The following is a 22471-nucleotide window of genomic DNA, read 5'->3' as shown; positions in this document are numbered from 1 at the left end:
ATGCCCATCTTTTAGATATAAAATCTTAGAATACACTGCCTGCCTTTTGAAAAGCTCAAGAAACATGAAGATCAACCTCACTATGTCATCATTACAAAAGTGTTTTCTAATTTTCACTTTAGTTATTCATGAAGGCATATATGTATGTATGTATTTAAAGCAGTGGAATCCTTTCTTCAAATGAAATCTGATGTGAAAGTGCAACATGTAAAGCAGGTAACAGCAGAGCAGAGCTGCTCTGGGAGGAGTGCGATGGCCTGAGAGCCCTGCTGCTCCTGTAGTCATCACCAAGTTGAACAAGAGACCTGCAGGAAAACCCAACAAAAATCAGAGTCGTAGAATCTTGGACTTGGGAGAGACCTGATTGAATGCTTCACCGACCTCTTCCATGGCGCCTCCAAAGGCTTGCAGCCACTGTTGAATGGCTTCAGTTATGTTAGCCCTTCCCCAGGTTAAGGGGAAATGTAGGTCGTAGTTACACTGTTCTTCATGAAACACTGAAATACAGGAAATAGCTACCACACCCCTTTTATTCATTAGCATCAGCATGCCATTTTGCAGAACAGGAGGGTGGGGTGAATCTATTTGTATCTGTCCTTTGAGTTAGTGGCAGTGTAGACCCAACTCTAATGACGTCAACAGCCATTAAAATGTCTCACACTGTACTAGCATGTTCAGAATGGAAAGTTACCAGAAGAACCTAGGTCAGAGTCTTGAAGAGGCCATATCAGCACACCTAAAACTGACAGTGTCTGTACCTGATTTTACTTCCGCTAACAGGAAATGAACGAGGCTGCAGACCAGAAAACTTCAGAAGCAAACACTCATTGATACAAAAGAGTAAAGCTTCTATAACAGGCAGGTCTACATTCTTTTCTAAATTCTTCTTCCTTGCCAGCCCATTCATGTTTTTCAGTTACACCTGTGATTTTCCTATTCCCCTACCTATATCTGTTGAAATGTTATTCATCCTTGAAGATTTCGATTAAATGCCATGAACTTCATATAGGCCTCCATTTTATCCTAAGTTAGAATTACGCCCACTTCCACCTTCCTATAGTACTTGGTACAGTGTATCCCTTTCTGTCTTATATTACAGTAGACCACATAGGCGGTCTACTGGGCTGAAGATGAATTTCTTATTCCTAAACTGCATTTTCACATTTCTTTCAGTAGATAAAATATTTAGATCAGGCGTCCTCAAACTACGGCCCGCGGGCCACATGCGGCCCACCGAAAACATTTATCCGGCCCGCCGGGTGTTTTTGCTGCTGCCTGTCCTGCTTAGCAGCCGACTCGTCCTGGGCCCGCAGCGCGCATGTGTGGAATGTCTGAGGGACAGTGAACTGGCCCCCTGTTTAAAAAGTTTGAGGACCTCTGATTTAGATGTTGTAGGAATTAAATACCTATATAATACAAAATCTAGTTTCTAGTTCAGATTCAATACAATACCCAAGAATACACTTTTCACAGAAAAGTTGATTTTTAAATAGCTTTATGAAATAGCTGATCTCACTCCAAATACCACATTAATAACATTTTAATTCATTCCAAAAATACTAACTAGAATCTAGTCTGTAAAAGGACTGTGCCAGGTACACAAGAATAGCACAAGTCAAGGCTAGAAGCTCTCTAGATATAGACACTGTGTGCGCTGGTGTCCAGTTACACTGCTTATTTAAGGATTTCTCTTCAATCTGCCCCTAAGCGCCTTTAATTTGCCTGGGAAACCATTGCTGGTCCACTCTACATTACAGCAGCTGTACTACTGTAATCCACTTTGGTCTCTCGTTTTTCAATGATTAGAAAAAAATGCACTTGGTGGGGCAGGGGCTGTTGGTTGTCCCCAGTGATCTATTTCGATACTAACAGATTTTTCAGCAGGACACATGACTGCAGGGAATAAAAACGACATTTCTCAGCTCCCAACGCTGCTAAATGTGGCCCGGGACTAAGTTCTCACTTACTAGATTTAAGTATCCCTTGGCAGCCTCTGGAAACCTTCCTTAAGAGTCACTGAATGCCTTGCCTCGCCTTTTATTCTTATCTCCTGTGGCTTGAACTCAGATGCTGATGGCGACCTTAACAAGGAAGATCGTGGAGGTACAGTGAAAGGAGTTTATCCGAAAATGCCCATGCCCTAATCCCTGCAACCTGTGAATGCATTACAAGTCAAAAGGGAATTTGAAGATGTAGTTAAGACCAAAGATCTTAAAATAGGGAGATTATCCTAAACTACCCAGATTTGCACAATCTAATCACATGAGCCCTTAAGAGCAGAGAACTTCCTCTGGCTAGAGTCAGAGATAAGTGGCAAAAGAATCAATCAGAGAGATTCCAAGCATCTGATGTGCCACTGGGCTTTGAGATGTAGGAGCCCATGTGCGAGGATGAGAGAGAGGCTTCTAGGAGCTCAGAGCAGCCCCCAGCTGTGTGCCCGGCAACAGGGACCTAAGTTCTACCATCACATGGAACTAGATAAGCCAACAACAGGAGCGTGGAAGCAGATTCTTCCTACAGTGTCCTGGTTAGAGCCCAGCAGGTCGACAACTTGCATTTTGGACTTGTGAAGCCTGGAGCAGGGAAACCACATGAACCTCGCCAGATTTCTGACTACAGAACTGTGAGGTGATATATTGTGTTGTTTTAAGCAGTTACGTCTATGGAAACTTGTTACAGCAGCTGAAGGAAACTAATGCAGACTTCCTGGAGCAGAGCCTCCTTCTCAGCCCTCGAAGGCCTGCAGTGGACTTTTACTTGGAGAAAAATAACAGTTCTTTCTTCTTTAAACTACTAGGGTTCTCAGTGACTCCCAGTTGAACCTAAATTTTGCTGATAACTTGATGAAATCATTTTTATTATCAACACCTAAAGAATAACAGAGGTTAAAGTAAAATATTAAGCTGTGAACACTTTTTGTACAGGTGTAATGATATTAGACAGCCTTTAATAAGGTTTATTTTCCTTTCTTTCATTTATTTTATTTTATTTTATTTTATTTTTCAATTATAGTTTATATTCAACATTATTTCTTATTAGTTTCAGGTTAATAAGGTTTATGTTCACTTTTTCAGTTGCAACAGAGAAATCACGTGTTGTCTCAAACTTCATAACACTTAATATATGACCAATTATATGAAAGTCTAAAAAAAGGGGAATAAGATTATATTACTACCAGTGTCTAGACCAGTCAGGGTTAGTAATCGCTTATGGAATACAATGAGGTCAATATACATGAGCAAAATAGGTGCAAATGGTTTGGTAAGAAAAGCACAATTTCAAGTATGTACTGTATCACTGTGAAAGAAAAAAATTACTTATGGCTTGGAAAAATGCTCAAATCTTGCAATTACCACAAAATCCCCTTTTCGTATTAAAACAATAGAGGCCTGGTGCACAACATTTGTGCACTGGGGGCAGGGTGGGGGTGGGTCCCTTAGCCCAGCCTGCGCTCTCTCGAAGTCTGGGACCCTTTGGGGGATGCCCGCCTGCCGTCTTAGGCCCACTCTCTGCTGGCAGTTGGACATCCCCCAAAGGGTCCTGCACTGCCACGGAGGCGAGAGAGGCTCCTGCCACAGCTGCTGCACTTGCCAGCCATGAGCCCGGCTTCTGGCTGAGCGGCACTCCCCTGTGGGAATGCACTGATCACTAGGGGGCAGCTCCTGCATCATAGCTATCGCCGTGCCATAGCCACAAGATGGTGGCGCCCAGACCCCTCAGCCCCGCTGGGGCAGCAGGCGCGTGGCTGCTCTGCGTGCCTGCCTCCAAAGACTCCTAGTTCCCTCAGCCCCCCAGCCGCCCAGGGCCAGCCCGAGGCACAGGCAAGCCTCAGATGGCGGCTGCCCAGCCACCCAGGGCCACCCGAGGCTCAGGTAACCAGGGCTGACTGAGGCTTGCGCTGCTGGCAGTGGCAGCAGCAGAGGTGTGATGGGGCATCGCCTTCCCCTGATCGCCGGGTTGCCTCCCACCCCTGAGGGCTCCTGGACTGTGAGAGGGGGCAGGCCGGGCTGAGGGACGCCCCCTCCAGTGCATGAATTTTCATGCACCAGGCCTCTAGTATATGCATGTGTGCAAACAACTTATCTGTCTAAATACATGGCTTTATCAATTTTATTAAATGAGTTCAATGACTTTCTGAAGCCATCATGTTATATAAATAGCTCTCAATATAGGTGATACATATGCATACACACACACACACACACATACATATATACATGAAAAGGCTTATAAAACTCTATATATGCTATAGACTATCCTTATTGAAACATATACACATGTATCTGAATAGAAAGTCACCTGGAAGTACATATACTAAGGTATTACTCAAAAAATTACTTGACGTGGGCACTATGGTTGTCTTCAAGCTTGTATATATTTTCTGTAATGAATCTGTGTTGCTTTGGTTTTTAATGAAATCATTTCTGCATAATCATTTATTCTACAAATTTTTAAAATATTTTTATTGATTTCAGAGAGGAAGGGAGAGGGAGATAGAAACATCAATGATGAGAGAGAATCCTTGATTGGCTGCCTCCTGCACACCCCCTACTGGGATCGAGGCTGCAACCCAGGCATATGCCCTTGACTGGAATCGAACCTGTGACTTTTCAGTCCGTAGGCCAACACTCTATCAACTGAGCAAATCGACTAGGTCTACAAATATTTTTTGTACCAGGCATTGCTATAGGTACTTGGGATACATTTGTGAATGATACAAAGATCCCTGACCCTTTGGTGCTCACATGATCTTCAAAGAGAAACAAATGCAGTACAGTGGAAATTCTTGCTTTCCTCTCACCCAATAACCATTTGTATCATTTTTTTGTGTTTCTTTCCATAGTTTTACATGTAAATAAGGACAAATGCAAATATATATTTATCCCCTTATTTACACTACTCAGATATTAAACATACTGTTCTGTGCCTTGCTTTTTTCACATAAATATCTTGAAGACCCTTCTATACCCTTGCTCTTTTTTATAGCTGCACCCTGTCCATTGTATGTATATCATGTTTATTTAAGTCTATCGATAGATACTCAAGTTGTTTCTAATGACTATTTGCTATTATTAACAAACACTGCCAAAATAAATCTGCACATTGTCATTTTGCACAAATGCAGGTATGACTGTTGGGTCATGGATTTAAAATTTGGATAGATATTGCCACATTGTTCTTTATAGGACTTGTACCAATCTACACTCCCACAGGCAAAGTCTGAGTGTCTCTATTTCCACATAACCATATGTAACCACACAGACGGATTTTTCTAATCTGATAGGAGGGAAAATGGTATCTCAGTGTAGTTTTACATTGTATTTTTCATATTAGAGTGAAATTGAGCATTTTAAAATACATTTAAGGGCTACTTGATACCCTTTTATGTCACTTCAGAAATTCTGAACTTTGTGAAGACATTTTTAGGCATATTGGTTACTACCTTCGGGGTGTCTACAGGCAGCTATGGGCCTGGCTTGAATTCAATTAAGTATTATTTTTTCTTCTTTTGAATAAATGCCAGGAAAGTGGAAAATCAGGATTAAACTATGGGGACAAAACAGAGTCTTATCAGTTCCCCTAAGCCTAGCACAGGGCCTGGTGCACCTTAGGTATACAATACAATGTTTGCTTAAAAACAAAAAAAAGGGGCACCTGAAAGATGTTTTCTTTGGAAGTTTATAGTGCAACAGCACCCCCAAGGGGAGCTTTAGCTAAAGCTCCACCCCACGCCCCCATCAAATTTCCTCCAGATCTCTAAGCCACGGCATATACATTAGTCAGAGCGAAGACAGCGTGATTGCTGTATAAATGCCACTTGCAAACGATCTCCAAGCTCCGCCTTCCAAATGGAATGCTGCCCCCAACCTCTCTTGTATAGAACGGGGATGCCGTTGTCAGGGTGGACACTGGGCCAGTCACACTGCCACAGGGTAACACAGCTCTACATTTTCTCAGCCCAAAGACAAGACCTGGCCAATATCAACCACTCAGTGACCAGCAAGTGCAGCAACACAGGCATTCGCAGGGCAGAACTCTGTCCACTTGTTACAGGTAAAGACACCGTTACTGGGAAGTGGGCATTTCCTTCTGAACAAAAGAAACTGAATACAGACAGAAGTCATGAAAGAGAACTTTTATGTCACATGTAAATTAAACACAAGAAAGACAGCATTTGAATAGATTCAGCTGGATTTTCTATTTTGAATAGAAATCTAGATGTTTATCTTAAGCCTAGAATTTTAGAATGAAAGTATTGTTCATCTTCCTGCTATACAGGGTAATAACTTATGACACAATTCAGTAGTCTTTGACAGTCTTGTGGCAACTAGTACCCAAAGATGGCCACAAACGAACCAAGCCTCCCGTGTACCAACATTTCCTTTTGTGGTCCCTTTCTCTTGAATCTGGGCTGGTCCTGTGACCTGATTTTGACCAATAAAATGTGGTGAAAGCAATGGCCTGGGATGGCCGAGCTAGGTCATAAGAAACAGTTTCTGTCACTCTTGGATGTCCTTCTTGGGAGCATCCCTCATGGGAACTCAGCTGACAGCTGGTATCAACTGTCATGAGGCTGGTCACACAGGACATTGACCCCGGTGCTGTCTGACTGCAAGCATGTGAGAGACCTCCAGTGACTACCACTAAGGTAAGCAATCAATCCACGGCACCGTGAGAGATCATTATAAATCGCTGCTTTAAGCCACTAAGTTTTGGGGTGGCCTGTCACACAGCAACAGACAACCAGAACAAATTTGTTTTATAGCCACACCCAGGCAAGATGAGCAATAAACTTCTAAGACAATTTAGTAACATGCCCAGCTTATGACTTTAAAAGATAAAGACCATGTGCTCTTACAGGGAGTAAACATTATTTATATATTCTGTATATCCCCTTTCTCTTCCAACCCCTGATAATTATGTTCTCAATAAATATTTATTAAATGGAAGCATGAATAATACAAACATACCTGACTATTGATTATATTGATGGAAGGAAGTAAGGGTATAATTAATTCAGAAATAGTAGCTATTTAAAAGTATATGCCCCACCCCCTAACCAGGCATTACAGCAGTGATTCTAATCTCAGGGACCAGTTAGACTCTTTAAAAAAATTGAGGAGCCCAAAGAACTTTTTAATATATGGATTAAAACTATAAACATTATCTATAGTAGAAATAAAACTGAGAAAATCTAAAATACTTCTTAATTCATTTAAACATACTAATGAACATCACATGTTAACATAAATAATACTTAATGAAAAATAACTCCTTTCCAAAACAAAACTAAAAATGTCAGACAAGTAGCATTATTTTCTGTTTCGGCAATCTTTATACTGTCTGGCTTAACAGAAAACAGATTCTCAGTCCTGCTGAAGTCAATCTTGTTTTAGTTGAAGCACATGAGGAAAATGTAGCCCCAATAATGTATGTACTTAGAAAAGGAAGTGTTTTAATGCCCTTTACAGAAAATTGTAGATCTTCTTTGATAGTACAAAAAACTCAAGTGCTAGTTTCTTAGATTAGTTAAAATGTGGAATTGGAAACCCTCTTTCAATCTGTTGCATTAAGATCCTTTGGTCTATTTTGTACTTTGTATGAATCTTTTCACCCATGCCTAATTTTGTAACTTCATGCTTTGGTCATTTGAAAAATATTGGTTTGCTGAATTAAGAGTTATAAAGATCTTCCAAATGTTGACATACTTGCATTGGTCACCATACACGATCCAAAATATCCCACACTTAGTAATGTCTTTATCAATCTCATCGCAAAAGTCTTCAATTATTGGGAAGACATCAAACTCATGGTGCCAATACACATTTTTTAAAATTCTAATTTGCTATAAGTTCCAATTTTACCATTGGCAACTAAAACTAGTTGTTGTTTTCTTTGAAGTGACACGTTCACGTGATTTTCAAGAAAATGTCTGCCAAGTCTAGATAACCACAGACTGTCGTGTCACTCTTTCTTTACATAAAAATGGTATTCCAAAAAAGGGGCTAGTCCAGCCCACAACTCAACTGCACATGTGCTTTTTCTCAAGACAATCACTGTAGTTTAAGATGTAGTGGAAGTGCTTTCTATGAACTTCCAGTTTTATCACACAAAATATTAAAGGTTAAGATTTATTATAACTAATCATTTTCACTATTTCATCGATTTATGCTAAGGTACCAGCAGTTTTACCCCAACTTTGCTTTTACAACACTGTTGCAAATGTCAGCACATGAAAATGACATATGTCTTATTATAAAAGTAGCTTAAACCCCATAGAACCTCTGTGGTCTGAGGAGCGCACATAGAGAACCTTGCATTGGTGTGATCCAAGAAGACTGTGAAAACTCTACTCAGTGGACACTCCACTCGCTTGTAACTGAGAATTTGAGTTTAAAGTGGCTGGCATCTGTTTATCTTTTTCACTATTTATCAATGTCAGGTCTGCCATAAGGAGAAGATTTAAGAGGATACTCCTATTTTATAAAAGAAGGAACTGAGGCATGTTAAATGAATAAACACGCTACATGCTCGGAACACTCATTAACATTTTTGATATGGAGTATTTATTTACCTACCTTTCCCCACTACCCTTTTCTCTCTCCTCAGGGAGTGTTCTCTCTTCCCTTGTTTGTCCCTGTCCCTGGTACATCTGATTCCGTGTATATTTACATTGGACATGTGAATCATTTCAAATCTCTTTACCTTTCTGTTTACTCCCAGTTCTCCTGTGACCACACCTTTGTTTGTCTTGGGAAAGGTGCCTTGTACAGAGACATGGAGCAAGCACAATGCATCAGGAAGGTAACGCCTTTACTCAAGTCACTTTATTCTCTTCTCTGGCCTTAGCATTTGATAACATATCAGGTATCACAATTCTGTAAAATTGGCGGGGTGGGGAGCCCACGCCTCTTCTCTCTTTTGTTCTGGAAAGAACTGCACACAGGAGCTGGGAGACAGCGCGCACTTGACTGGTCCCATGACAAGTCTAGGTTTCAGTATTTCCACATGTACAATGTGCACACTTGCCTTTGATGTTCCTTAAAGGTCCTTCCAAACCTATCATTTAATGATTTGTGTTTAAAACGAAAATATTCTGGTTACGTCAAAGCCACTCAGAAACACACTTTATGGGCTGCATCAATGACACTGACACCTGAGCAGGAGATTCGTTATGCCATGTGGACAAACCCGTGAAGCCTCCTACGATACCTAAATCCAATGCATTAGCAAGTGGGCCAGAAGGCCGAGAGCAGTATCACCTTGCTACCCAAATGACAGAGGGACAGGTTTTCTAACTGGCAACAGAAACGCACTAGGCAGAGACAATTCCCCACGGGTCTTTCGTGTTTCTGCATGTCCTGGGAGCAGAGGCACTCACAGCGTTATGTTCTAACTCTCTGTTCATGAACGCTGGTAAACAGACGTAGAAAGCAGAGACAGTGTCTCCCTCTAGAGCAGAGGGCAGTTTGCTCTCAAATACAGTTAAGATGTTTCAATGCAAAACAAAGGTTGGGCAGATTTGCATAAAGTTATTCTAAGTGAGTGGGGTTCTCTAAGCTCAGGGTTTCTCTCCTGTAATGCAACCCACTGCATATGCAGGTGCCAACTCGCCCTTATCACACTGCCCTGTGGGCACGAGAAAAAGCAGGAGAAAATGATGACACCCTGGCTCCTACTGCTGCTGTGAGTAATAGCTGTCCTTCGTCTTTGACCCAGAAATCTTGGGTCTCTACCAGGATCCACAAAACTGTGGCCGTCTAATGTGAAAGCCTGAGAGTAGGGGAAAGTCTCAAGCTATTGAGAAGGAATGGCGGCTTAATAATTCCTGTCTATCTCGATAGTTAGACATTTTCCATTGGGAACTTCAACTTTCAACTGGGAGTCACCTAAATGACCTCAATACAATTTCTTAAGAAAAAGTTAAACTAAAAAGCAAGCCATGCCAGGTTTTTCTGAAAAATGCAGCTACCTTCAAAGTACCACTGGCTGTAGGAAGTGCAGGAAGCCAGATTTTTAAGGCAAAACATCCCTCCTTCCTTTCTTGGCTCCTGCTATGCCAAGATCAAACAAGGACCAGCCATGACCAAAGGGAAACTGGAACTTCCTTCTGCTTGTGCATCCAGCAAGAACAAGTTAATGTTATCTTGTAAAAAGTAAATCGTATACATCTAATAGAAGTACCTAATTGCAAAGCCAGTTTAAAAGAAGTATTGACACTGCAAAACCCTTACTCAGTGGTTGAGCACCGACCCATGAACCAGGAGGTCACGGTTCAATTACCAGTCAGGGCACCTGCCTGGGTTGCAGGCTCAATCCCCAGTGGCGGGGCGCGCAGGAGGCAGTTGATCAATGATTCTCTCTCATCATTGAGGTTTCTCTCTCTCTCTCTCCTTTCCTCTCTGAAAGCAATAAAAAATATATTTAAAAACAACAACAACAAAACAAATTGTCTTTCTTTGATTCCATGGGCCATTCTAAAAGATGGATATTTGTCCAAAACAGAGGTACTACCACCCAGAGATAAACACACCACCTGTGTTTTGTAGTCCTCAGGAAAATGCTGGGTGAGTAACGTGTGTCATTCCGTGCAGAGCAGAACAGGGCAGCGCACAGGAACCGCCAGCCTGGGGCGAGACAGGGCAGGTGCAGAGCACGGAACCCGGTTAAAATCTAAGAGCATGTCTTCACCTCTGGTGGCTGTTCATGCGAGAACAGGTGAACGCATAAGTCATGGAATGAATAATTTTTAAATTCTTAAATTACATAATTGGATTTTACAAAAAACCATACTATGCTTATAAAAAGTTTCATTAAAATCTATGTTTTATATTATTTTATTCTTGAGGTTTGAAAAACCAGGAAGCTTTCAATAACATCTTACATTGTCATCAACTTCACTAGCTTCAAAAAGCATCAGGTATCTGCAGAAGGTGGCCAGAGTCGAATCAGCTTATGTGGTCTCAGAACTAAGCTTAAAATCCCAGATGCCAGCCCATCTTCTAAGAATAAGTCACTACGCATTTATTAGCGGCCTATTGTGACCTTAAATGGTTTTTTTCAGTGGTTAGTGCATCAGCCCTCAGACTGAAGGGTCTTGGGTTCGATTCTAGTCAAGGGCACCTATCTTGGTTGCAGGCTCAATCTCGGGAGGTAACCAATAGATGTCTCTCTCTCACATCCGGCGTTTCTCTCTCTGTGTCTCTCCTTTTCCCTTCCACTCTCTCTAAAAATCAATAGAAAAAATATCCTAGGGTGAGGATTAACAAAACAACAACGTCTATTGGGTGTCTGAGAGCTACTCTGTCTGTAAAGTAATGCAAAGAATTATATAAGACAAGTCTTTTATCTCCAGTAATTACTACATTGCTTAAACAACAAGACTTGAACCTTCAGGCCAGGCCAGTGTGCCACAAAATCAAGATTCTGAAGTTCTCTCTCCCCAGCACCAGCCTCTGACAGAAGCAGGTCGCCACAGCTATATTTTCTAACATGTGACTTTCTCCTTTCCTGGCCTGCTCCCCTGCTCCTGACCCAGGAACTAGCCCTGGGCCAGAATGAGGGACTGAGGGCTGCTTGCTACAAAGAGATGAACAGGGTCCCTGGGTTCTTTCTCTTTCTAATATGAAGAGAAAAGTATGAAGTGACTGTGCTAGCAGCAGCTGGGTCTAAAGTTAGAAGGTCTAGGAGCTGGGGGTGGGTTGGGGTGGGACAGAGTGGGGGACTTGACCATTGCAGGTTCAAGATAAAACAGAATAGAGAGGAGGAAACTGGTGGGGAAAACCCTACAGAAAGAGAGGTGATACCAGGAACTGGCTCAGCTTTTTTCTAATTCCAGACCACATTTATCCAGACGCAGGAGTGCAGCTGTGCAAAGCAGGGAACTGTACCCACTCAGGAAGGACAGAGCAGTGAGTGGAAGTAGTAATTGAAGATGAAGAGCAAAGGGAAGGGCCCAGATCATGTCACTCTCAGGCAAGGTTCCTCAGCCTCAGCACTAGTGACATTTTGGGCTAGATAGCTATTTGTTGTCCTGTGTATCGTAAGATGTTTAGCAACATCCCTGGCCTCTACCCACTAGATGTCAGTAGCAACCTCCTCCCCTATTGTAGCAATAACAACAGAAACAATACATAAAAAAGTATTCCAGACACTGCCAATGCCCCGTGGGGACAAAATCACCCACAGTGGAGAGCTTCTGCTCTCAGGAGGTTGAATTTAAACCTGTCAGCAACGGGAAGGCATTTAATGATTTAAGTACAGGGAGCAGTAAGATCAGACACGCTTTTCAAAAGAATGCAGCAGTGCGGAGGTCGACTGTGGAGGGACAAGTAGGGAGGCAGAAGGACCAGCAGACAAATGACACTGTTTGGTGACCATCATGAACACGTGAACCAAGACAGCAAGAGTGGAGACAGAAAAGAGAGTATTAAAGCAAATTACAATGGTAGAGTTAGACAGGATTCCAGGGCACAATTGGACATACCGTTTGAGGGGAAGGGAGAAATGGTAGGAAATTACTTGGTTTCTGGTTTGGCAATTTAGGTGGCTGCAGTGAGGGTCATTACTTAGGATAGGAAATTTAAAAGGAAGAACGTGTTTAAAAAATAAGTATAGTTTTAAACAGAATAAAAGTCTGAGTTAAGTGTTGGATATCCAGGCAATGAGGTTAGTAGAGTTAGGGTTCAGCTAGCCAACAGTTACAGTACCCGCTATGTGTCAGGCCCTTTACAAGTATTAACTCACTTAATCCTCACCATATCCACTGAGATAAGATAGTAACTGCTGTCACCAACCTTACAGATGGGGAAACTGCTGTCTGGAGAAGTCAAGGAACTTCTCTAAGATTCCACAGCTAGCAGGTTTTGGAGCTGGCATCCAAACTCAGCCTGTGCTCTGAACCACTATACTCTACTGCCTGCCTCCGGAGACAAAGAGAAAGATCAGGATTATTTTATACAAGTGCACAGAGGTGAAGCTATAGGCATATATGTGAACTCCCAGGAAAAATGAGCAGAGAGAAAAACAACAATTTAGGATGAAAGATTAGAGAAAGTATCTGTTAAGCCAAATGTGAGGGAGGAGCTAGAGGAAGGAGCCAGTTGGGGGACAACACAAGAGGAGAAGTCTTAAGGGCAGCAAGTAATGATATCCTTGTAACCCACAGCAATCCCTTACATACAGTCTACTTTTTATAAATGTTTTTACTTGAATTAATAAGCCTCGTCGCAAATAATGATATCAAATATCCATGCTTATAGCATATTCTGAATCTTCATAGATGAGCAAAACCTAAATCATGTTTGTGATTTTTCTAGAATACCAAATTTGTAGAAGACATGTTGTCATTAAATATAAAACAGTAGCTTAGACACCATATGAAATCATTCCTTAAATTTATATCCAGCTAAAAAGGTTTTTAAAAGCTTTATTCACATCCTATTTTCTCAGCAATGAAGCATGTTACTGTTTTGCATTTTGGTAAAGATCACATGAAATATTGGCTCTTTTAAGTGTTGCAACTGGCAGATATAAAACTGTACAGTCGCTTCCTGAAAGAGGATTTAGAAAATGTCTATGGAAACTAATGCCTTCTCACTTGAAGGAGTCACTAGAGCATCTGGTGAACTGGGTTGCACTGTTATGATAAATCAGTGCATCTAAACAGTGTTTGTTATGCATCCGTTCCTTATCATACTTTACAGTTCTGTACCCTAAGCACAAACATTTAGTACAAAATGAGTTTCCTCACGATGAAAAAAGGTTGGCCCCATTTCCAATTCGAGACAAGTGTTTTCTAAGAAATAAATCTTGATTTCCAAGCCCAAATTCAAAGTGCTTTCCAAACTTTAATATACAAATCATGTGGGGATTCTGTTAGAATGAAGATCTGATTCGGGGTGTGACGCTAGTGGACACTGCCTTTCTAACAGGAAATCACCGTCCTGGGTGATGCGGACGCTCTGGTCCTCACTCTGCACCACTGCGGCCCCTGGGCCAGCGCTGGTAGCACAGGGCACGGCACAGAACTGCACGCCCCTCTGTGCCAAACAGGGCATGCTAACATCACTTCTGCTGCAAACGATGACTCTAGAAGTTTACATTAAATTATTTCTTTTAAATCATTTACGATTCACTCATTCACATTTTTTATTCTGTTGCCTTCTTTCCTCTCTATTGCTTTCATTATCCTAAGCTGCGATCTGACCGTGAAGGCCTCAGCTGGTTCTTTGAGGTTTCTCTCCTATAATCCCTGTAATAGGCTGAATGGGGCAGGTTATTTTCTAAATATGAACCATGCTCTCCCCCACATCCCTCTTTTTTTGGTTTGGTTTGCTGTGGTTGATGCTTTCCTCTCTCAGGCCATCTCTCTCTGTTTACTTTGCCTAATTTCTCAATGAGATGTGATCTCACTACTCCCTGAACAACCTCTCACCACAGGAACTTTTCTTTCATTCTAATGTTTATGACAGTCTGTTGTATGTAATATATGTTGGTGCTTGTCATATCTCCACTACTCAAGTACTAGCTACCTGAGGGCAGGAAATTTTATAACTAAATACAACTCCATTAAAATAAAGTCAAAGCTCTACTCCTTACTGATGCTAAACGTGATCAAAATATTCCCAAATCACAAATCTAAATTAGGGCTTTTATTTCTCCAAAATGATGGGTTTTCCACTTTAGTCATCACACATAGAAAACTGGGCACAGTGCTTTATTTGCATTTTTTCCAACTCTTATACCTAGAAAATTTTTATTTAATCTTGCTTCATATATTTTATAAGAATTTAAGTTCTAAACCAGCTCATCTGGCGTTTTCATACTGAACAGGCCAAATGTCCACATTCTAGCCCCTGTACCTGTGAGTATGTTACCTTACATGGCAAAGGGGCTTGCAGTGATGATTCAGTTAAGGCTTGAGATGGCAGATTATCCTGGGTTATCTGGGTAGGGCCCAGGCAATAACAAGAATCCTCAAAGTGGAAGAGGAGATGTGATGGGATGTGAGGAAGACTCAACAACCTACTGTTGGGGCCTTGCAGATGGCGGAAGGGGTCATGAGCCAAGGAATGTGGGCAGCTTCTAGCAGCTGGAAAAGGCGAGGGAACATTCTCCTGTAGAGCAATCAGAAAGGGTTGCAGCCCTACTGACATCTTGATTTAGCCCAGTGAAACCGTGTTGAACTTCTAATACAGAATGATATAACAAATTTGTGTTGTTTTAAGTCACTACTTTGTGGCAGCAATAGGAAAATAATATGCTATAAAAAGAAACTATATGGTATAAAAACTATATGGTATACCAATATGCTATAAAAAGAATTCTACAAGACACACACAGGTAACTCCTCAGAAGGGAAGTGTGATGCTCTACAAAAAGCTCAACGAATATGTTAATTAAAATGTAGTTTGCATTACTAAGAAATATGCCTGCGTCTCTTAAAAAGCTAGTATAGCCTTAGCCGGTTTGGCTCAGTGGATAGAGCGTCGGCCTGTGGACTGAAGGGTCCCGGGTTCGATTCCGGTCAAGTGCACATGCCCGGGTTGCAGGCTCCTTCCCTAGTAAGGGGTGTGAAGGAGGCAGCCGATCAATGATTCTCTCTCATCATTGATGTTTCTATCTCTCTCCCTTTCCCCTCCTCTCTGAAATCAATAAAAAAATATATATATTTTTAAAAAGCTAATATACAAAGCTTAAAACCAGATTTATAAAATGGTTGAAAGTAAATACAATTAATTTTGATTGAAAAGTTAGGTTAGTAACAGAGAAGAACAAGGTATTTTCAACCAAACAGGTAATAAAAATTAAGTGTGATGATTTGCTACTCTTATAGGTAACATTTAAAAAGGAAACATCATCCTATCCTTTTCCATAGGACAGCCAGAAAACAAAAATCAGGATTTCTTTTAAAGCTCATATTTACCTGATGATCCTCTGGGCAGCATACTGATGGAGAGAACGGAACTGGGCTGACATATTTGCTAAAGCTGCCAAACAATTTGTGTGAAGGTACTTGTCCTGTCAGGAAACAGCAAGTTGAAAACATTCATCAAGTCTTCTCTGCGTTGTAAGCAAGGCTAATTAGAAGCAAATGTAAACTCGATTTTCATTGATTGTTGAAAGCTCAGGTCCACAATCATTTTCCCTAATTCCAAAAACCGATAAAGCACTGAAAGTTCAAAGTGTTTTCACCACGCATTTGGAAGCAACATCTGGCAAAGAGCATAGGCTATTTGTGGTCCTCATTACCCTGCCCTGGTGAATACTGAAGTATTCTGCTGCAGAAATATTAATGTTTAATTACAGTGTGCTGCTCCAGAACCTAATGGCTACATATAGTAAGCATCTGCTCTATAATTATCTTTCTAAAATCAAAACATTCTCCATTCTAACACACATCTGGCTCCTAGCGTTTCAGATAGAAGATTCTGAACATGTATCTACGTTAGCCCCACAGAGGAAATAATTGAAAACAGGTCAGTAAACTTGACCATGTCTCTGAGTTATGAATTCTGTATATGGCTTCTCTATTGACCGGGACTGAAATTTGCCCCCAGGTACTGCAAATACAATCCAGTTGAAATTTTCCCTTTACTCTTTAAAAGTGGTCTTTCTTCTATTTTCCTCCCAACTGAATTCATTTTTCTTCTACTCATATCTTCTTAGTTTGCTGTTGTTTTTAAAAGGCAAATCAGTTTTATCAGTCCAGCAAAGATGTACAGCATCTTTTATTTAAATGTGTTCCACTGCTTGTTTTTGATCTCATGTAAAATGTCTCTAATCATGCAGTCTATTAAATATTAAGAAACAGATACTATATATAGTACCTTAAGATCATGTAATACAGTGACTATAAGCTGATCTGTATTTTTCTACTGTACTTCATGAGAACATTGGCACTCTCAATATTGAGAGTGCTTTCAACTATAGTCTTAATCGCACCATATGCATTATAGATAATAGAGCAGCTTTGGAATACTTACTCTTGTCCTTGTCATGTTGTACTGAATGGTTCTTATTACGACCAGTATTAGGAGACTCCCCAGTGAAATTTCTGTTAAAACCCGTTCTGAATACCAAGTAATATTTTTTAATATCTGTAATGGGGAAGAAAAGTTTAAGTTAACATGAGTGACTTAGGAAAAAAGGACTGTCCATGTCTATATAATTTCAGATAAGCCGTGGCTATGCTCTGAGTTAAACAGAATATACTAGTAAAAGTGCATTGTGAGACTTTGAGTTCAAGATAGCCCAACTGTGCTGTGTTTACGTCTCCTTCCCCCTTGCTTCTTAAAAACAAAAGAAAGAAAAAAACCAGGTCTGGAAGACGGGAGATTATCATTAGTAGACAAACAGGAGGTATGGCACATAGGACAGGACTGAGAGAAAAACAGTCAGAGCTCAGCAGTCTGAAAGCGAACATAAGAAAACCAAGGAGTTTCTCGAGAAGTAGAGCTCTCCCAACCGCAGAAAGCTCCATGCTGTGTTCAGGGGAAGGCCAGGAATGCAAACAGCTACGATCTTCCAGAACAACTGTCCCTATGTTCTGTTCTGTCTACTCAGAGCAGGCAGCTCACCTCCAGGCCTCAGTAAGCAAGAACTGTTTTCTAATTTAAGTTGGCACAGTTTCACTGTAGATTTGTAACATGGGTATCAGAGAGAGAGAGAAAATAGGTAGACACGGGATGCACTATTTTTCATGAAAACCTAGTACTTCCATATAAACTGCCAGTTACAAAAACAGTCACAGGATGTGAAGTACAGCATAGAGAATATAGTCAGTAATCTATATATATAAAAGCCTAAGCAACCAGCCGACCGGCCCTATGACACGCACTGACCACCAAGGGGCAGACGCTCAACACAGGAGCTGCTGAGCGACAGAAACTTTGCAGGGTGCCCTCTCGCACTCCAGGACCCCTCGGGGGATGTCAGACTGCCGGTTTCGGCCCAATCCCCACAGGCCAGGCCGAAGGACCCCTGCCGGCCACCTTCTAATTAATTTACTTTCAATGTGCATGAATCCGTGCACTGGGCCTCTAGTATTGTAATAACTATGTATGGTGCAGGGGGTTCTAGACTTCTCATGGAGATCACTTCATAAGGTATTTAAGTGTCTAATCACTGCTGTAAATCTGAAACTAACATAGTATTGTGTCAACTATAATTGAAAAATAAAATTTAAAAAAACCTACTACTTCTTTCTATATGTTTTAACACTATGTCTATACATTACATGGACACAAACATTTTCAATGTTATAAAGAAAATACCAAAAAGGGAGATAAAATCAATTTGGGAATGTAATTCACCAGCAAGACTAATATTTAAAGATTAAAATTATATTACACTGTCTTTTTTTCTAAGTTTATCATGAATTTTATATATAATTGATTTTAGAGAGGAAGGGAGAGGGATAGAGAGATAGAAACATCAATGATGAGAGAGAATTATTGATCGGCTGCCTCCTACATGCCTCCAACTGGGGATCGAGCCCCAAACCCTGGCATATGCCCTGACAGAGAATCGAACCGTGGGCTCCTGGTTCATGGGTTCACGCTCAAGCACTGAGCCATGCCAGCTGGGCATATTACATTGCCCTTTAAAAAATAAAACAACTGATTTCTCAGTCTTCTTCCCTTTATTCCATATTCTTTCACTCATTCTGTAAACAGAGGGCAAACCTGTTGGACAATTTCTGTCTCTACTGAAAAGTGGACATGAAATGAAGAAGAAAAATGAACCCAGTGGCAACAAAAACATTTGCCTCAATTACTAAAGAAACCATTTTGAGAGTTTTTTTAATAGTCTACTAGTCTCCTAGTCATTCAGAAAAAAACAAACACCATTTGATAAATGGTTCACAGATGATTTCTAAGTCAGGTTCTCTCAGAAACAGCTACCAGAAGGAAAAGAAGGAAGAAATGCTAAGCCTCAGTAAAATGTCTGGCGGGACATATCGATTCTGAAACTCTAACTCTAATCGAAGTAATGGGGACTTACCACTTCGTGAATGGACCTATTGAAGCCATCATCTTCTGTAAGGATCAACAATATTATAAGCGCCATATACACGTGGTGTGAGTTTCTTTCTTCAACATGATACAGAATCTCAAGAATTGGTAAAACCTAGGGAATAGAAATTTTACTTTACTGCTTCTATCACATTATTATGAGACCAATGTCTTAAACTTTTATACTTTTGTTATCTACCCTTTGCTTAACTTCATAGTTACATTTTTCTTTAGAGAAAAAGACACACAAACCCGTCTCTGACTGAAAGGACTTTCCACATGAATAGCTAAGACGCCAGCAGAGGAAATCACCACCGAGTTGCTTCTGCTGACACATGAAGGGTGGGTTTGCAGAGACCACGTAGGCTCCCAGTCAACACGGACCTGAACAGAGGCAGGTCTGCCTCCAGCCTACTAGGAACTTACACACAATAAAGTATTCTCAGGAACACTGTCATGTGTCAAACACTACCTTCCTAATAACAAAAACTGTAAAAGAAAAGAATTGCTACCTGACAAACATCAGATCAGCACAATAAATTTTCTACCCATAACATATCTTCTCATCGTAGCTTCAACAAGTATTTACTATTGAAGAAAGGGAAAAGGACAGATAGAGACATCAGATGAGACATTATCAGAGTAACCTATGCAAGAAATGTAAAAACAACAAACAAATGGAGAAACCCTACTCCACCCTCCCAAGTAAAAACAAAATCTTTTAACTTTTCACTGGTGTATATCATATATAGACAACTGCTCCTGCATCATTTAAAAAAAAAAAAGATCTTAGAGAAAGGGAGGGAGAGAGAGACAGAGAGAAACAGTTGGTTGCCTCCCACACGTGCCCCAACTGGGGCTCATACCCATAACCTGGGTATGTGCCCTGACTGGGAATCGAACCCACCACCTTTTGGTGTACAGGATGACACTCCACCCAACTGAGCCACACCGGCCAGGTCATCCCTGCATCATACCAACCTCTATACCACAGAACTTTCCAGAACAGGTGATGTCACAGGCTTTCTGCTTATTGTTATCATTTCCCTTAGAATACATCTTACTCAGAATTGTCTGTGCTCAGTAAACAGACCTTCTTGCTGTAAGTTTTCACTCACATAGGTAGTACACTGTTATACCCGATTTTGCTATTTAAGCCAATGTTTTCCACGTATAGGTATGGAGATAAGTTCTTTTATCATGTTTTTTATCCTCACTGTCACTTTGACATAGGACATGCTCTTCAAATGAATTTTAATATCCCACACTACTCAGTATTCTATCTTTAACACTAAAAAAAAAAAGGCTACCAAATGCCTCGTGAATCCTGCTGTCAACCTGTCAAAACCAGTGCAGAGGGGACATCCCTTTGGCTGCCAGCAGTGGGCGGCTGGTAAAGACCTAACGGACAGGGAAGCTGTGGTGCTGCTGCCTTCTCCACTCTGTGGTGCCATCTCTACGTGCTCTGTCTCCTACATTGCCAAGCTCATACCTTTGCCTATCAGGTGACATCTCCCCGTTGATTTCTCAACCATCACCTTGTAGCAACCAAGCAAATACACTGCCCCTCTGGGGAAAAGAAATTATTCTTCAAAATACTATAAAATACAAAAAGCATGAAATGTTTAGCATGATACTTACAAGATTTTCCATATCTGTGCGAGCCAACATGTACGTTCTAATATTACTATTCTGATGGAGCAATGTATACAATAGGAGAGTTGCCTGATCAGACGTCTGCTGCTCACACAGAGTCGTGTACAATCCCTGCATCATACCAACCTCTATACCACAGAACTTTCCAGAACAGGTGATGTCACAGGCTTTCTGCTTATTGTTATCATTTCCCTTAGAATACATCTTACTCAGAATTGTCTGTGCTCAGTAAACAGACCTTCTTGCTGTAAGTTTTCACTCACATAGGTAGTACACTGTTATACCCGATTTTGCTATTTAAGCCAATGTTTTCCACGTATAGGTATGGAGATAAGTTCTTTTATCATGTTTTTTATCCTCACTGTCACTTTGACATAGGACATGCTCTTCAAATGAATTTTAATATCCCACACTACTCAGTATTCTATCTTTAACACTAAAAAAAAAAAGGCTACCAAATGCCTCGTGAATCCTGCTGTCAACCTGTCAAAACCAGTGCAGAGGGGACATCCCTTTGGCTGCCAGCAGTGGGCGGCTGGTAAAGACCTACGGACAGGGAAGCTGGGGGGCTGCTGCCTTCTCCACTCTGTGGTGCCATCTCTACGTGCTCTGTCTCCTACATTGCCAAGCTCATACCTTTGCCTATCAGGTGACATCTCCCCGTTGATTTCTCAACCATCACCTTGTAGCAACCAAGCAAATACACTGCCCCTCTGGGGAAAAGAAATTATTCTTCAAAATACTATAAAATACAAAAAGCATGAAATGTTTAGCATGATACTTACAAGATTTTCCATATCTGTGCGAGCCAACATGTACGTTCTAATATTACTATTCTGATGGAGCAATGTATACAATAGGAGAGTTGCCTGATCAGACGTCTGCTGCTCACACAGAGTCGTGTACAAACTGTTAAAATTAATCTGGAAAGCATGTGGAATTGACGAGGGGAAAGGACTGTTATCTGGAATACAGAAAACAGAAAATTTTTTAAATATTTCATCAGTATTTTCTAGACTATGCCCTTTATAAATAATAAAAGCCCACTCATGTATATAATTCAATTCCCATTAATTTTATATGTTGCTACCTTTCAGATTCGAAATTTCAATTTATATTTAAAATTCTACTTTAAAAATAACTAAATGTAAAACAATACAGAGGTGATAATACAGTATTGTATAACTGAAATTTTCTGAGAGTAGAACTAAAACAGTCTCACACACACACACACAAAGAATAAAAAAACACTGGACCAATTTATTTCTCTGTAGCATCTAAGCATCTTTCCAATGGTTATGTGCACCATCCCTTATTTAATCCAGGCAATAACCATGGCATTGCTCACACCAGTTTTACAAAGGATGAAATAGAAGCTCAGAGGGATTAAGTACATTTTCCAAGATCAGCCCTGAGTAAAAAACAGATCAATTAGCTTCTATTGTTTTCATGACATAATACTGCTTCTTTAATAATAGCAATAATTCAGGGAGTCAGTACTATGACAGATGCTCATTTAATTCTTATAAAAACCTTAAGCTATAGAGATTATAACTTCTGCTTCATGAATAAAGAAACTAGTATGGGAGAAACCAAGATGGCGGCATAGGTAAACACCGGAAATTGCTGCCTCCGACAACAACTTCAAAAATACAACTAAAAGACAGAACGGTCATCATCCAGAACCACAGGAAGGCTGGCTGAGTGGAAATTCTACAACTAGAAGGAAAGAGAAGAGCACACAGACTCAGAGGAGCTACGAAAGTAAAGTGCAGAGGTACGGAGGCTCCGGCGCG

At 40.8% G+C, this 22471-nt stretch overlaps 1 protein-coding gene across 7 annotated transcripts in view; it reads right to left on the bottom strand.

The window, feature by feature from the left end:
• Window positions 1-22471, bottom strand: part of DYM (dymeclin) — a 239778-nt gene that overhangs the window by 107503 nt on the left and 109804 nt on the right. For 5 of the 7 annotated variants that reach the window (XM_014531964.1, XM_014531961.1, XM_014531962.1 and 2 more), the window contains 4 exons: window positions 21461-21639; window positions 19009-19134; window positions 16989-17102; window positions 15929-16023 (listed from right to left, as the gene is read on the bottom strand). In XM_014531964.1, the coding sequence (XP_014387450.1) occupies window positions 15929-16023; window positions 16989-17102; window positions 19009-19134; window positions 21461-21639 (514 nt within the window). Of the gene's footprint in view, window positions 1-139; window positions 306-13830; window positions 14092-15928; window positions 16024-16988; window positions 17103-19008; window positions 19135-21460; window positions 21640-22471 lie in introns of those variants that run through there. The other 2 variants (XM_014531966.1, XM_014531965.1) reach the window with 2 other exon arrangements.

The sequence above is a fragment of the Myotis brandtii genome, unplaced genomic scaffold (assembly GCF_000412655.1).
Source record: "Myotis brandtii unplaced genomic scaffold, ASM41265v1 scaffold833, whole genome shotgun sequence".
Classification (NCBI taxonomy): domain Eukaryota; kingdom Metazoa; phylum Chordata; class Mammalia; order Chiroptera; family Vespertilionidae; genus Myotis; species Myotis brandtii.
Note: the sequence above shows the minus strand (reverse complement) of the source record. Positions and strands in the feature narration are given on the sequence as shown.